Below are 17405 nucleotides of genomic sequence, written 5' to 3' on the forward strand. Positions count from 1 at the left end.
GAAGCTGTCAATTGGACACACTGTTATTACCTATAGATAATGTTGATATTGACTATGATTTTTATATTTTTACCAAATGCAACATCTATTGCAGCATAATCATCCTGGAAGGGTGATTATCTCATGTTCAATCCCTTCTTAAGGTTTATTATTTTATTTGTTTTCCTTGAACCTTTCCTTGTCCTAATGGGGGTTTTAGTTAAGGAGTTTGTGCATCCTTTTGAGACAATTTGTGATAAATTTGTGTATAAAAATATACATGACTTGACTTTTTCATCTAGTTTTTCTCCTCTGTTCATTTTTTTTCTTAATTTATTTCTTTTCTCTCTCTTTTTTTCTTTTTACCCATTTTCCTTTTTTCCAAAAACCTTGTAAAAGGCTGGGCAAGAAATTGGGAGGTACGGTATGGTCATTTTGCATCTCCGTAGTTTGTATTCTCACATGTCCTTTGTAGCACTGCACAATATAGCAACATCTAGTTCAGTTTAGTCTAATGATGCACACTGTCCCTTAAAGAAGTATGCATTTGCCAGTCAACTACATTGTTTTGCAACTATGGCAACCCTTTTGGCTCTTTTTGAGTAGCAGACTTGTATTTTTGGGGCCTTGTAACACCTGAGAGTAGGTACAAAAAAAATACAAAATATTCAAAAGGTTGAAAAACCTAAAGAAGAAAAAAACACAGCACGCCCCCCCCTCTCCTGCTTCAATGAATCCTTGAACCTGGCTTTTCTTTGTGAATCACATCTCATTGACATGCAAACACAGCTTCAGCTCGAGTTTCTCTAACACATCACGGATTATGCATACAAAATGGGGGAGTGCATTAATACTTTTCTGAATTCGTTGAATGAGACGAAGCGTGTTCCATTTCTCAGAGCATTCACGTGAAAGCCTGCTTGATTCCGAATGGAAAAATAATAAGAAGTGGGAAGCAGGTAGGAAAGGAGAGACTTTTTTTTGAGGTACTGGAGCGAAAGAGCGGAAAAGTGGCTAAGGAGGGGCAAAGATTTGAGAGGACGTGAGGCGAAAGGATAAAGCGAGTGCCGAGAGATGGTCGGCGGAATTGCTTAGCAATTACTGGGTCAAGGGGTTGATGTTTTCAACTTGCCGAAAAATGGTGGACCCTTTTTATTTGTGTGTGCATCTGGACTAGGTTTTGGGGGCTGTGTCCTTAAAAAGTTTTTGTGTTTTATAAAAATACACGCCAAGGACACCCAAAAATGGAAATTAAGTAGACCCCTAGGATAGGGCGACCCTACCTTACAGTTTGTGGAATATGGTGTTTGTTTGGTCCATCGTTACAGCATTAACCCCACCATACATCCACAACAAATTATTTTGTGTCCCTCACAAAATTCTAATTTACAGTGTTCGTGGGAATTACGTCTCTAAGATGCCTGTCTGCAATTGCTTGACGTCACATAAAATACTTGTCTGCTATTGGTTTGTTTCACACATAATAAAAATGCCTGTATGCTATTGGCTAAACTCCTTCCCAAATGTTTTTTTGTCTTTTCTTTCAGTTAAGAATATTGTATAACAATATTGTAGGTCACAAGACCTTCTCTGATGCTAAATGAAGGAGCAAAAACATGCTAACAATAGAAACAAAGCTTGTGATAACTCTGGAATATCGACTAAGGTGTCTCTTCCGCCCCTCTTTATGGCAATTTTCCCACCGTAAGACATCAACAAAAACTAATTTCACATGCCCAAAATGTAGTTTTTTGTCAAAGAAGAACAAGATGAATCTTTTCAGTCTAGTTAAAAATAGATATGACCAGCTAAAACCAGGTCTAAGTTGTGGCAGCGGTGTTCTGAAGGATTTTGTTGGATCTGTAGCTTTCACATATTAAAAGATTAAAGTGACAGTATTTATTCGGAGGAGGAACACTATGGAAGCCAGAAGAATACCAACGGAAAAAGCAAAGAAAATGGATACACTTGGAGCAGCTGAAATGAGCGTACAGATTGTGTTGGTCAGAGCTGGTGTAAGTGGCTAACTTTAGCAGCTAGCGGGAAAAATTCTAAAACGGTCAATAACGGACTGCAAAGGCAAAGTGGAAATCATCAAGCCTCAGGACCCTGAATCCCAGAACTCAGGGGAAATCAATTCTACAAACAAGTGGCTAACATAAGTGGCTAAAGAAGGAAACCGTTGCAAAACTGTCCTATATGCCTAAATCATCAAACTAATCTACGTTCGCTTGCATGACCTTCTCTGAAAGGTAAGGGTCACTAAAGTACAACGCAGGAGCAGCTAGCAACAAAAAAGCACCTCGTAGCTAGCCATAGCCTGCAGCCAATCGGATAACATGAGTGGCTAGAGAAAGGAAAGGCGGGAAAAAAAGCACCAGATATCTGAATCACAGTGATCATCACATGCAGCGCTCAACTGTGTGCAGTTTGAGGCTGCAAAGTACTAAAACGACCACCGCGACAAGCTAGCTTTGCAAAATGGTCATTCGGACTTCCGTAGTCGTAAGATGGAGGCCCCACATGTCATCTTTTTTTAAGTTGTATAATACAACTGATGTGATAGTTCATTGGTTTTGTCTATACTTTGAATCAATATGTTTTATCTAATGAAGTGTTATTCCATCACGAGGGGTCACTGTGTAATACACACTGGGACTTTAATGTCAACACTTTCTATAAATAAAGCTAATCAAAACAAACAAACCCGATTCAGAGACTTATAAAAAATGAATACTAAAATTCTCATAACCTCGAATGTTTCACAACGGGAAATAACGTCATCAGTGTTTTTTTTCTTTTTTGCTACCTGTGAAGACGGAAGCGCTGACCATTTTGCTTTCTTGACTCCCCCTGACAGCGTTGAGAGTGATCTCATATTCGGTAGCAGGAAACAGACTGGATAATGTGTAGTTGGTTACGTCGCTGTCTATCACAACGCTGTCCACTCGGCCTAATGGAAAAGCAAGAAAAGCCTTCTTTGCAACTCATTTCAAGCACACATCTACTAACGTACAATGGGGAAAACAAGTATGGTTAGATTATTAAAATCTGTCACTGAGTGTGTTGTCACTATCTAGTTTTCAGCTACAGTAGTTTGATTATTCAATCATCACATCATTACTTTGATCAACATACGATTCATTTAGTTGTTATAAATGCATATGATATTTAGCCACATATTTTACAGCTGTATTCAGAAGAATGTAACCTTTCATATCAAGTGTAGAGTGGAACCTCGGTTTTCGAACGCCTCTCAGTTCGAACAAATCGGTTCTCGACCAAAATTTTCGAGAAATTCTTGCTTCGCTTTTCGTTCAAAAAATCGGAGTTCAAACGCCGGTACGCTAGGGTGCGATGCTGAGCGGCGTACTGGTGTAGATCGTGTAGATTGCCCCCACCCCTCGTGACCAACTGTTATCACGTGCGCACTTGCTTCTTTTTGCTTTCAATATCGGTGAACAGAGTGTTTTCAACTAATGCATTTAAGAAAGAAATAATAGCAAAATATAAAGAAGGTGTGCGAGTTTCCCTTCTTTCGAGGGAATAGAGCATGGCTTCTGCAGACCACCACAAAGGTAAGAAATCTTATTCATAATTCTTTTCTTTATCCTTTAACCGCTCACCACTTTTTGTGGAGACCGGGGTGCTAAATGACATGTAAACGACCTGATTTTTTTATTTTTACACGTTCATGTTAGCGTAATCTTTCGTACGGAAGATTGCGCTAACGCGAACGTACGATTAGCCTGGGTTAGCTTCATGTTTACGTTCATGGTAAACATTCAGGGTGTTGGAACGGATTAAAACGATTTTACATTATTTTTAATAGGAAAAACGATTTCGGTGATTGAACAAATCGGTTTTCGAACAGGGTTCTGGAACGGATTATGGTCGAGAACCGAGGTTCCACTGTACTTTAGCCTTATCCTATAAAACCTTAGGGATTTAGCTGAGTGCAGTTCTAATCTAATGGACAGGAAGTTTTTTCTTTTTGCCTTGTAATGTGAGTTTTGAGTTTCTTTTATCGGTTCATGTACCAATTTGAAAATTCTCACCCCTCTCATAAAAAACGGTGGTCGGCCATTTGTCTATGCCTTTTGGGGGGAACCCACTCCTGCCTTTGGTGGGAGAAGGCTTCTCCTATCAACTGGTCCTGGTCTGTTTTATCTATTTTGTAACTTTGTATTAAATATCATCAACTGAACTGCTTCTCTCCAGTTCTGTTTGTCTGGGCCATTGAGAATTGAACATGTGGAGATTGTCTTATGGTTGAGGTTTACCCATGTTGAAATGTGCAGGCCTCTCTAATCTTTTCAAATAGGAGAACTGGCACAAATGGTGGTTGACTAAATACTTATTACTCCCACTGTAGATAGATAGATAGATAGATAGATACTTTATTCATGCAACATACACACATTTTTAAACACACTTGTATAGTTGTATGTATCAAAACCTACATGGAAAATGTTACAAAAACCCTGGAAGACTTGTGAAGTTCAGAATTTCGTCAAAGACTTTCAGGTCAGGGGACAAGGGTCTTGTAGTAAGTAGTAAGGCATTACGGTAGCCAATGCAGCATATGCGAGGAGAATATAGGATCAATTTGCTGCAAAAGACCCAAGGAGGATGTGGCACCTTAAAATATTACAAACTTTAGGGGCCACAAACTTGTGACTGTTGGGGCGGATGCTTCACTGGCAGAGGATTAAAAATGTTTATTTGATGTTGGCAGGCTGGCAGCAGCCACTCTACCAGCAGCCGCTCTACCATTAGCCGCTCTACCAGCAGCCGCTCTACCATTAGCCGCTCTACCAGCAGCCGCACTGCCAGCAGCCGCACTACCAGCAGCCGCACTACCAGCAGCCGCACTACCAGCAACAGCACTACCAGCAGCTGCACTACCAGCAGGCGACCCACCACCAGCAGTCACAGGTACTTCAGGAGCATGAAGTGAGGCGTGCGGTGAGAGCTGCGAACCCCAGGATGAGGGTGCTGAGGGACTGCACAGACCAGCTGGCTGGGGCCTTTGTTAACATAGTCAACTTGGGCCAACAAGCTACCATTTCACTTTGCCTTGAGACCTCCATGATCATCCCCATCCCAAAGAAGCCATCAGTGGTTGGCCTCAATGACTACAGGCCTGTTGCACTTATACCTGTGGTTATGAAGTACTTTAGGAGGTCGGTGTTCCAGCACATCAAAGGTTACCTACCCTCCACACTGAACACTCATCAGTTTGCCTACTGGGCAAACCACTGCACAGATGACGCAATAAACACCGCTCTATACGCTGCGCTGAGCCATTTGGAGAAAGTTGGAAGCTATGTCAGGTTGCTCTTCCTGGACTTTGGCTCTCGCGTTCAACACAATGATGATCCCCTCCATCCGCAGCTGGATTATAGCCTTCCTTTCCAACCATCTGCAGGTTGTGAAACTCGGCCTCGACCACCCTGACTCTGAGCACGGGATCGCGCAAAAAAATTGTGCTTAGCCCTCTACTGTTCACCCTGTATACCTCAGACTGTTCACTAACCCATTCAACAAACAAGGGGCCAATAACGGGTCATTACAATTTTCTGGTAAATTAGATTTCTAACTGGCATGAGGTTTTAGTGGTTGACTTAACTTCTAACAATTACTATCTGGTGATAACAAAGTAACAACATAAAGATAAGTTATTTTGGAAATGAGCCAATCACTGGCAAAAAGTAGCTCTCAGCTTCAAAACGGTTTGGTCACCCCTGATATACACTTATATCATACATACTATAGGTAGTACTTGTTATCCACAATTTTGTTATTCAAATGGTTTTAAAGTATCTGGGGGTTCACGGTTAATATCCACAGGTCTTTCCTCCGCCATACTGAAATTCCTTTTTACAATCCCCAATTTAGAATGGATTACAGTCGTATCGCATGTGTTTACGGCATACAGTTTTGTGAGCCATTAAATACCTCTGGCCGACTGGTAGGAGAGCTTATAATATTCAAACGGAGCCAGCGGTTTGATCCAGGAAATGGTCACGACGTCCTCAGCCACGGCCGACACCGTCATCTGCTTAGGGGGGTCCATACCTGCCAAGGAATGCAGATCGCCACACATTTATGTAAGGCTGGATGACAAAGCTCCCCAAAACATCAATATGGATTCATAAGGGAACAAAAAGAAAAACGGTGTTATTGACAGGTATAGCAGTCAAATCCCCATTTTGCATTCCAGCTAGTCAGCAGCAACTAAATACAAGAAATAATGTATTTGTCATGATTACCGATTCAGAGCACCTGCGACTGCTTAATTGGCGCCAACAGCCTGGACAGCTGATTGGCTGATGCACTCTTTTTAAACCCCCTGGCTTCCAAGAGGAAGTCGTCAGATCGTTATGCGAACTGTTGCCACCAGCTCAGTAAGCCCTTACGTCCGGCTCTGTTCCTGTCCTGCTTTTCTCTGCCTGATCTTCGTTGCCAACCTGTGTCGGGACCTGACTTTGCCCCGTTCTGCCTGCCTGTTACCCGATCTGTTTTGCCCTGTTACCTGCCTGCCTCCTGTTACCGACCTCGTTTCCGAACTTGACACCGCCTTTGCTCTCCAGTCCCAGCCAGCGACTTGTAATTCTCGCCTGTCTTCGATCCTCCTCGCTACACACGGAAGTACCACTTCCGCATCGCCCGCTCCTCTTGTCCGTCAGCCATCGAATCGCGGAAGCAAGCCCCTTTCTCCCTCTTATCAATAAAACCGAGTAAACGAACGCTTCTGGGTCGTGTCTCCGTTGTGACAGTATTTTATTTTGGGGATTTATAAAATACCCATATATATAGATAGATAGATATTTTTTCGTATGTATACACACACATTTATTTATATATATATATATATATATATATATATATATATATATATATATATATATATATATATATAATACATATGTGCTTGCTGTTTACGTTCCACCAGATGCTAACGTTCCACCAGATGCTAATGTTAGCATAGCGCTAAATCTCCTGCCCGCTGCTATCAATAAACAGCAGCTTGCACACCCCAACGGAGCTTTTATCGTCGCCAGCGACTTTAATTGGGCATGTTTATGGACTGTACTTCCCAAATCCATTCAATACGTGGACTGAGCAATTAGGGAAAAAAACATTGGACCGTGTTTACAGTAAGATCAAACATCCAGTTGGATCCGCCCATATCTGTCTGTCCCTCACCCCCTCATACAACCCCCCGCCCCCCTTTTCTGGAGGAAACAAAGCCTATACAACAAAGACAGTTTAAAAGATCTTCTTTGTTCCTTTATCTCTTTGTTTTCCTTATCCTCACTGTAAAATGTGGAACTGGTGTCGTCCAATTTCATTGTCACAATATATCCCATGTTGTAACAATGACAATAAAGGTATATTCTATTCTATTCTAAATGTATTTCAATGTCTTCATATACACAGGTATATTAATTTCTTTTTGGATACATTTACACATATATTTTATTTAAAAACAGTTTTTATTTTTGAGTAAATATATATATATATATATATATATATATATATATATATATATATATATATACGTGTGTGTGTGTGTATATGTGTATACTGTTTATTAGTAATTGTATACTTGGATTTTTCTCATTCTTTCGATAGCGCATCAAATTTGCATGCTATATATCTATATTTTTATACACAGGAGATCGTAATGTGCGTTTCTTGATTTTGAATTGACATTTTTTGTAGTTTTTTTTTTCAATCCATCCACCGGTCCATGAGGTTTGAATTCCACACAGCAAATCATTTTCCAGATCTGCCGTCCATCTTCCTGGACCTCTCACCTGTGGTGAGTGACGCCGTAACAGGCTCTGAGGTGAAGTCTCCCCGTACGGTGATTAAGCTGATGGTATACCGAGTGGAAGGGAGCAGTCCTTGCACCAAAGACCTTGTCTTGGACCCGTCTAAGGTCACTTGGGAGGAGTCGCTGCTGTCGGCCGAGCTGTAGGCCAAAACAAAGACGTCGGCAGGCGGGGCCGGCGAGCTCCAGGCCACTAGCGCCGAGTCCGAAGTCACCTCGGACAGGTAAAGGTTGGAAACTGGTCTGATCCCTGGAGGAGGGCGGGATTGAACGTCACTTGGCGGTCTCCGTGGAAAAAAGGGATGGAATGAAGAAGCCGGTGATGGATGGAAGGAGACGGAGAACGGAATTAGCCCCACCCGGATGCTATGATTTAATCGCGCCGCCAAGAGCAGAGGCTAATTGGATTAGGAGCCGTTAAGATGAAGTTGTGATAAGATTGATCCGGAAAGATGGAAAAAAGGCGTGATGGAAGCAGATGTTGCCGTCAAAAAATGTTTGACTGCTAACGATGACGTGAAGGGAAAATGTCAGACGGATCTTCTGTATTTATCCTCTGTTGGATTGAAGGTTAGACTGGCAGCTGTTTACAATCTATAAACTTTAAAAAAAAAGAACTTCTGAAAGTGTCATAGAAACTAACTTCTGGCCCGGCTCCTATTAAGTGCTATAGATGTAAAATATATTTTTAGTCAGGCTGCATTTGACGGCTAAAGACGTCAATGATCCATTCTTGCAGATGTCAAAGATTCATTGTAGACATATATAGGCATTAGAGATTCAGTTTAGCCAGACTTCCGTTTTAGCTATACAGCCATAGAAAGCTTTGCATTTCAACATTCTATTTTTAGCTAAGCAGCAATAGATGGCTAAAGGCATCAGAGAACAATTTAGAAGTCAAAGATCCATGACTAGGCATAGACTTCTGTCAACGGCAAACATCCATTTTAACTAAGCTGCCATAGACGGCTTTAAACGTCATAGATCCATTGTAGCGAGGCTGGCCTGGATGGCTTTAACCATAAAAGAATTGTATTATAGTCCGGCTGCTACAGATGGCAATTTTATCTGAATTGTCATTGACAGCTATAGACTTCAAATTTCCAGGCTGCCAATGATAGGCTTCAGAAATACATTCTTCTTCGGCCACCAAGGACGACTTTAGATGTCAAATATCCGTCCTGGCTACTTCGAGCCAGGCAGCTATGGAAAGTGAAGATCTATTTTAGCTTAGCAGCCGTACATGGCTGTAGATGTCAAAGATCCAGCCAGGCCGCCTAATAAAGACGTCAGAAATCCATTCTTGTTAGACTGCCATATACGGCTATAGACATCAAAGATCCCTTCTGGCTAAGTTGCCATTGATGGACTTAGGCATCATAAATCCATTTAGCTAGGCTAGGCTGATACTGCAGGGAAATCTGATTTATTTTTGCGACCTGTATCTGAGCTGTTTAAGTCCGTCAAAACGGCACAGATCTGATTTTTTTCTAACAACAAATGGCTAATGGTTTTAGGGATCAATTTTTGGGATCAACTTTAGATAAACTGCCATAGCCTGCTGTAAATGTCAAAGATTAGTCCTAAGTACCCTGCCATAGGCAGCTATAGACATCAAAGATACATTCTGGCCAGGCAGCTATAGACTTTTAAGAACGATTTAGCTATGCTGCCAAAGACGGCTTTTGGTGTCAAAGATCCCGCTAGCCTGCCAAATTTAGACGTCAAAGGTCCTTTCTTGTTAGGTTTACAAATAAGGTTATAGGCTGCGAGTTTAATTTTAGCTAAATTTCCATAAATGGCTTTAGATATAAATAATGCGGTTCAGCAAAGCCAAAGATGGCTATTGACATCAAAGATCCATTCTAGCTGGCCTGCCATAGACGACTAAAGACGTCAAAGACCCATTCCATCCAGGCTCGCAGTGAATCAGTTAAGAGGAAAAATCCAGCATTTTTCATCAAGAAGAATCTTCCTGGAAAAAGACGATTAGACGTTCTTTGAAGAATGGATTAGAAGATGACATCCAATTAATTTTTTTTCGTTCATCATTACGATCCTTCACCCAACAATTTCTCGGTTAGAGCCGCTAAGTCACACATGAGGACGATAATGATGATGGTGACAATTGCCACATTTGTGAAGAACGAAGCCATCAGAATGAAGATGAAGAAATGAGCATGAATGGGTACAAAAAGATGAAATCATCATCAATAAAATGGAAAATAAAATGGCTGAAGGAGAGTTGGCAAAAAAATGAAAAAGTACCATATGAAAAGCAAAGTGAATCCAGCTCATTAGTAAGCTCCATTTTTTTTGGATCAACTAATAGCATCTTAATGGAACCCATGTTTATATTTACAAACGCTAAAACTCGCCTACTGGTTGTTAAATTCACCTTATCTCTTTATTTAGAAATATTCTTATATTTAAAGTTTTTTTTCAATTTAATTCCTACTTCCTGATCTAAAGGAAGCACCGAGGCTGAAGTTATTTTTTGTAATTACCAAAACTAGAACAAAAAAAAAAAGAAAATTATTTTCGAAAAAGACGAGATGAAAAAATACGTGTATAATTACGACCAACCAAATTAGTTTTTTTCAATTAAATTTTAAAAATTACTCAATTTAGGGCTGGGAAATAAATTGAATGAATTCCATTATTTTGACATTTTAAAAATCGACAATTTGAGTATTAGCTGAATCGTAAAATTGAGGGCATACATTTCAAAGTTTAATTTAATAAATGGTTGGTAATCAATTAATTGCGGCATTTCAATAAAGTTCTAATAAACAAATAAGTGTCTATAAGAGTCGTATGCTTATAATAGTTTCAAATTGTAATTGTCCAAAATTACTAAAGCTAAATGCTTTATTTTTTTCTTAAAAGGTCATAAAAAGAAGAAAACCCAAACACATGATGTTGTGAAAGTACCTTGAATGCACCATTTTCTTAGCAATGACAATGATGATGTTGTCGGTAAACAATGATTAATGACAACCTCTTGGAGTTTTCTATAAAAGACATATACTCTTCCTTTTTTTCCAAATCTTATAATAAAACTATCTTTCAATAAATGTTTATTCATTTGAATTGTTTAAAATCGCTTGAATTTATAATTGTCCAAACTGACTTATTAAATCGAGGCTCTATTAGAGTGCCTTATCGCCCATCTCTAGCTCTATCGTAATTTGAGGACATAAGTGATAAAACTATGAATAAATTACTTTAGAATACCATAAATAGTTATTGTTATAGAGTTATAGATGATGTGAAAGTACCCTGAATAAACCATTTTATAGCAATGGGGAAGTCATGCACTGGATGATGTTGTCGGTAAACAATGATTAATGACAACCTCTTGAACTTTTCTATAAACGACACATCAATTTCTTATAACAAAACTATCTTCCAATAAATATTTATTCATTTGAGTTGTTTAAAATCGTTTGAATCATAATCGTCAAAACTGACTTATTAAATCGAGATCCTACTTTAGTGCCTTAGCGCCCATCTCTAGCTCTACCGCAATTTGAGGACATAACACTAAAAACATTAAAAAATGACTTTTATTTCCCTTAAAATGACATAAATAGAAAAAAACAGTTATTTTCTATTTATGTTATTTTTTGGCAGTCTGCTTTCGTCTTCATTATTTTTTGTACAATTACCCAGAATGCAGGTCATGTACATGATTCTGCTATAAAAAATTTCTTTAATTAGCCATGAGACAGTAACATATGTAATTCTGGTCTTGCTAAAAATGACAAAATTGTTTTTGTCGTTTGTTGAAAATCATTAAAGTCGTAATTTTCCAGACTTGAGATTCCATTTTTTGGCTGTATAGCCCAGAGTTAGCCCTATAATAATTTCAGGGTCAAACACAAAATATCAGTTAAATTATATTCATTTTCTCTTAAAGTTTTATCAAAAACAGTCAAACAAAATGACTGACATGGTGGTAGTAGCCTAAATTTAAAAAATCATCCTTTTTTTCTTTTTTTATATGATAATACAATTTTCAATGTGGGTTGACTTAAATTATTTGTTTAAAAAATTTTATAATTGAAATCATGCTGACCAGGGGTCTCCAACGTGGTGCCTGCCCCCTGAGGACAGCCGAGGTCCCCACGGACCTGTTCTGAAAATAGCTAGGTCATTGTGATCTTCTAGTAAATGTTTTTTTAGTGGCTGACTGATTCTATTTAACCCTACTTCCAATGATTAACCTGGTAATAACATAGTAATAACATGATAAGTTGTAATTTTAGAAATTAATATCAAAAAGGGTGCTCTTTGCACTAATTAGTAACAAAAAGTAGCTTTCAGCTTTAAAAAGGTTGGATACCCCTGATCTAGACTGACTGAACTCGAATTTCTATGTCATGGCCGTATCACCCAGTACTAGCTAAATTCTAAATAGGACGGTATAACACATTGGCTAAATCGGGCAGTAATAAACAAATATTTAATACATATATATTATTATATACTGTATTGATATATTAGATATTCTTTAGTCCATACAAATTATATAAATCGTTCAGCTTCATGTTTAGGAAACACCTGACTCCTACCTGTGAAGGCATCTATGGAAGCCACGTTGCTTTGTTGTCTTCCCCTCTTGGCCGCCACGGTTATGGTATATTCTGTCCCCGGCTCCAAGTCGGTCAAAGTGGTGGTGGTCTCCTCTCTTGGCACGGTCAGCTGGAACGGAAAAGGGAAACTGGAGTTAAATGGGGACCAGAAACCCCGGCGATATGGGACATGGAGGATACATGGGTGCTCTTCATTTCAGGCAGAAAGAAAAGAAAATAAGCCACCAAACCAGACACAAATTACCCCACTCAGGCACCAGCTCACAGCAACGTGGACTGGGGATAATGGATCACAGTCTAAACAGAGTAGTTCATGTTAGGCGGGCCTCAATGACATGCTTCAGTTGCCCTAACTGTTGAAAACACACTCTGCTGTCATTTGCTCTCACTAGTAGTCAAACAGGGATAATGGATGGCGGCCACAACCATGCATTTCATTTTAGGCGGGCTGGAACACCACACCTAAAAAAAAAGCCTTCTACCAGTGCCTACTCGCACCAATATGCGATCAGGGATGATGTATCACGGCTGCATGGGTGGAGTGTTTTTTAGGCTGAATTACAAGAACAAAAAAAGAGCCGCCAGACCCGACAAAGACTAGTTTCACACTGCAGAGCTTGATGCCCAATTCCGATTTTTTCGGGTGGAATCCGATGTTCTTGTAAAATTGTTCACATTTCCAACTAAATGCAACTTGTATGCGATCTCCTGTAACTTCTATGCGTCTCCGTGTAAAAGGCCCAAATTTCGTGCAGGTCGCATGAATGCACCTGGTCCATTTACACAGAAGCTGCATTCCAAAAGATCAGTTATGTATCGGATTTATGACTGTGGCCTGGGTCTGGTGTGAAAAAAAACAGATTTGTGTCGTTCAGATGCACTTTAACAGATGGAATACAAGTCGCGTCCATTCAAAAACATCAGATTCCCCTGCAGTGTCAACCCCGCCAAAAGTGTGTTCTGCCAGTCGCCACCTGTAGTAATATGCAATCTGGGATAATGGATTGTGGACGCATGAGAGCAGTTTCCCTTTTTGGTAGACTGGCTAAACAGTGCCATCAGGCCTAAGAAAAATGCCCTCTGTCTACCCTTGCTTGCAGGAATATGCAATTGGGAATAATGGATCGAGGAGTATTTTCAAATGTGTTCACCTCCGTAGTCACGCCTGAAGAGGATGTAAAGGTGATCTTGTAGAAGTCAATAGGGCCCTGGACCCTCCCCCACACCAGAGTAATTGTGTTGTCCGTGGATGCCGTCACAGTGAGATCCATTGGTACGTCCAGACCTAATAAAAAAAATACATCTAAATAAATATACAATACCTCTTCCTATCAGGGGGGCGGTGCTTTAGTCAGTCTGCTTTCGTATTTTGTCTGATCGGGTCAAGCTCACTTTACCTCTTATATTTTCACACTCCTTAAAATGCCGCTATTGCTGTTGTGACATGCCAGAGCGCCAAAAATGATCCTACTAAGATGCAAAGCTTGAACACCATAACAGGTTTCCTCGAGGTCTTAGCCACAACTGTACGGACACTCAATCTGGCTCCGCAGAAAACTAGTGGACTTTCGGACTTTGGTTGTAATCTAAAGATCATAGGGGTTGTTCATCTTCGAGAACCCGTGCATACCTTTGTGTTCCTACGTAATTTCCACACCTGCATTCTTACCAGATGATGACCGAACTAAGGTCCAAGCTAAGCTGGTCGAGAGTCGAAACTTCGTAGACCAGATGGTATAAATTGGGGCAAATTAGGTTTTTGAGTTTTCCAGATAAATGTTACCTAGTCTCACATTCGTTTGTTATTAAGCTCCTAAATAACCAAGGGTTTTGTAACCTAATCCCATTTTTTATCTAGTTCATTTTACTTATAAGCCTTAGTCATTTCTGAACGGTGGTTCTGACCCAGCTGCCTTGTCTCAGTGCTGACCAGTGAAGGAATGTTGAAAACACACTCTAATTGTTGTTATTTTAAATAATCAAGGGGGGAAATATTGTGGAGCAAACAGTACAAACGATTGCAAAAAACATCTGAGAAATAGGTAGTGTTGTATAACTGTCCTGAGGAATTGAACACAGGACCTCTGAAATGTGAGGCAGACGTGCAACCAGTTATTTACAGTGCCACTCTGGTTAATGATTTTTAATGGTCAAAAGGGGGAATATTGTGGGAGAAAAAAAGTCAACTTTTGCAGGAAACATCCAAAAAGGATATTGTGTTCTACAAATGTCCCGAGGTAGCTTGTGTAACTGCTTTTAAGGCTGTTGTTCTCGATGTTGAAAAGAATTCGACGTCAGTTAAACGACTCATTACAATGTTTGTCATCCGTTTTACTGTTGAAACTATTAGAAAAGCTGATGTAGTGCTCTTAAAGAGAGGAAAAGCTTGATAGAAATACATTTTTTTCTGTCTAAACAACTCTTTGAGCCCATTTTTTTAATCATACTAATTCAGGGAAAGCAGTCACCTACCCGTTCTAGCGTTCATGGTGGCCGACGTGCTCTGGTTGCTCCCTCTCATTGCAGAGATTCCAATACCGTACTCCGTGCCGGGCATTAAGTCTAAAAGCAAGAAGCACAAAGACTGATTGGTTCCCAGACGACACCCAAAACATTGATTGCAAAGGAAAACGCACAATTCCAATTTTCTTGCTACCAATATGGCCTCAGGAAATACCCAGACCAAAACAATCTAGAACGGCCACTCCCGTCGGTAAGAAATACGTGAGCTGGGTTGAGGCCATAATGGCGAAAATCGTTGGCCATTTTTCCAAGCTTACCAGCGAGAGTGGTTTTGGTCGCTGCTCCCTCGTTTCTTGGGACGATGACTTTCTCGTATTGATCGCCCGCTAGCGTGCTGTACACCACTTGGTAGGCTTCCACCTACAAGAGGACGTCATTAGGGATATTACCGTTATTGATCGCTTTCTGGGTTTTATTATCAACTTCAACTCACAAGTGGAAAATACACACTAACGTGATTAAATTCCACTGGAGAAAATTTCAACACAGGCTTTAAAATAAGGAATGCAAGCTAACTGTTTCTTTTCCTACAGATACAAATAACTTATTTTAACTGCTTGTTATGTTAGGAAATAAAAGAAACATACATAAAATGCAATTATTTTTATGTGTGTCTTTATTTGCATTGCTCTTACAATAACATTATACTGCTTTTGTAAACAAGTCACCAAAAAGTAGTGTTGGAGTTTGACTCACTCGATCAATCCATCGGCCGACCAACCAATCAATAAGTCCTTATTCCCTTAGTCAGTCAAGTGCTCCAATACTGAATGGGACGCATGCCTTGGCCAAGTAAAAAACGAACATTCAGACTGACATTCAGTATTGGAGCACCTGACTGATTCTTTGTGACCTGCGCTGTTTCATTTTCACAAAAGTGCTCAGGTTTTAAAGTGACAGTGTATATTATTGACCATTAAAGGTTGTTCTAGTTTACAATGGATGTGTGCATTGGAAGAGGACACTACAGAAGCCCAAAAGATAGCACTTTGCAAAGATTGGAAGCCTAATTCCATAATTTCTTGCATGAACAAGGATGGAATTCAGTCAGTGACAAGACACAAAAGCTGCTGTTAATTCCTGCTAGCGACAACAAAACCGACTGCGCTGGATGCACCTAGAGAGGTTGAAAAGACCCAATAGCCAGAGTTGGTCATAGCTTGTTGCTAACTTCGTGACTAGCAGGGGAAGCTACTAAAATAAGGCCGGTAAAAGGCTGAATTTGTCAAGCATCAGTAACCTCAATCCTTGAACTCGGCAGAACTAACGGAATTCAGTAACATTCGATTGTGTGAGCAACTGTGGAAGGCGTGAGACACCGAAGGACAAAGCAGGCTAACAATAGCGGCTGGTAAGCCAAGTGGCTCACATGAGAGTGGCTAGAGAAAGAAACAGAAGTAAAAAAATTGGAAGATGTCTGATTTTCGGAACTCAGCTGTGGAAGGCGAGTGACACTGAAAGACAAACCAGGAGCAGCTAAAACGGTTACCGGTGAGCCATAGCCTGCAGCCAAGTGGCTAACATGAGTGGCAAGAGAAGGACAATGTGGAAAAAAAGCGAAAGATGCCTGAATTAAGGAAGTCAGCGATGTTTATGGGGAGAAGTAGAGTGACACTGAAGGAGAAAGCAAGAGCGAGTATCAATTACGGCTAGCGGTAAGTGACTGTTAAGTGCTAAGAGTACCAACGGGGCGAGTTACTAAGCAAAATTATCATTCAGGCTTCCATTGTCGGAAGATGTCCACCAAACATGTCAGTTTCTTCAAAATGTGGAGTGTAATGATAAATGTCTAAAACTAAAATCATGTTTATGAGATAGAAAAGGTGTTTTTCTTGTCTTTTGAATCAATAGTCTCACGCAGATGAGTGAAGTATAATTACGCTACTAGCGGTTGCTTTATAATACACACTGAAGCTTGAATAGTCACAAAATATTTATGATTATGAGTATGCAGTATAGTTCATCTTACCAGCGCCTCACTGTTGTCCCACTCCAACTCCAGGCTGGTGGAGGTCTTGGAGAGTAGACGTAGGTTTTTGGGTGCGTCCAGCTCTGAGAAAAACGATAAAGCTGACAACATTGAGGAGACTGAGACCGTTTCTCAGGGGGGGAGTTGTGCACAAGACATAACTATCACACACACGGACGTAAAATCCGGTCGGAAAACTTGATGGGACTCTGCCAAACGACCTTGAGCATCGCAGCTCCGTCGGGCCATATGTCAACATCGGTTCGAGTCCCGAGGGCGGTTTTAGGTAGCGGGCGGCGTATTTACCACATCTGCTCCCTGTCAGTTCTCACCGGTTGTAAATTCTACGGAAATGGAGCCGCTGCTGTTGCTGTTCCTCACGCCGCTCACCGATACCTCATAACGGGAACCGGGCCGGAGGACCTGGACCATAAAGTAGGCGGGCTCGGGTTATTTGAAACTTGGTCGATATTTGGTTATTAGGGGCCACATT

At 40.5% G+C, this 17405-nt stretch overlaps 1 protein-coding gene across 2 annotated transcripts in view; it reads right to left on the minus strand.

Moving 5' to 3' along the window:
- tnr (tenascin R (restrictin, janusin)) overlaps positions 1 to 17405 on the minus strand; it is a 230878-nt gene that overhangs the window by 53088 nt on the left and 160385 nt on the right. The window contains exons 14-22 of one of the 2 annotated variants that reach the window (XM_088345721.1): positions 17245 to 17335; positions 16913 to 16995; positions 15201 to 15303; positions 14893 to 14982; positions 13572 to 13705; positions 12400 to 12529; positions 7806 to 8072; positions 5941 to 6060; positions 2789 to 2932 (exon numbers count right to left, since the gene is read on the minus strand). In XM_088345721.1, coding sequence (XP_088201847.1) covers positions 2789 to 2932; positions 5941 to 6060; positions 7806 to 8072; positions 12400 to 12529; positions 13572 to 13705; positions 14893 to 14982; positions 15201 to 15303; positions 16913 to 16995; positions 17245 to 17335 — 1162 coding nt within the window. Of the gene's footprint in view, positions 1 to 2788; positions 2933 to 5940; positions 6061 to 7805; positions 8073 to 12399; positions 12530 to 13571; positions 13706 to 14892; positions 14983 to 15200; positions 15304 to 16912; positions 17014 to 17244; positions 17336 to 17405 lie in introns of both variants that reach the window. The other variant, XM_088345730.1, reaches the window with a different exon arrangement.

Source organism: Urocampus carinirostris, chromosome 1 (genome assembly GCF_059441175.1).
Source record: "Urocampus carinirostris isolate Australia breed hairy pipefish chromosome 1, RoL_Ucar_1.0, whole genome shotgun sequence".
Classification (NCBI taxonomy): domain Eukaryota; kingdom Metazoa; phylum Chordata; class Actinopteri; order Syngnathiformes; family Syngnathidae; genus Urocampus; species Urocampus carinirostris.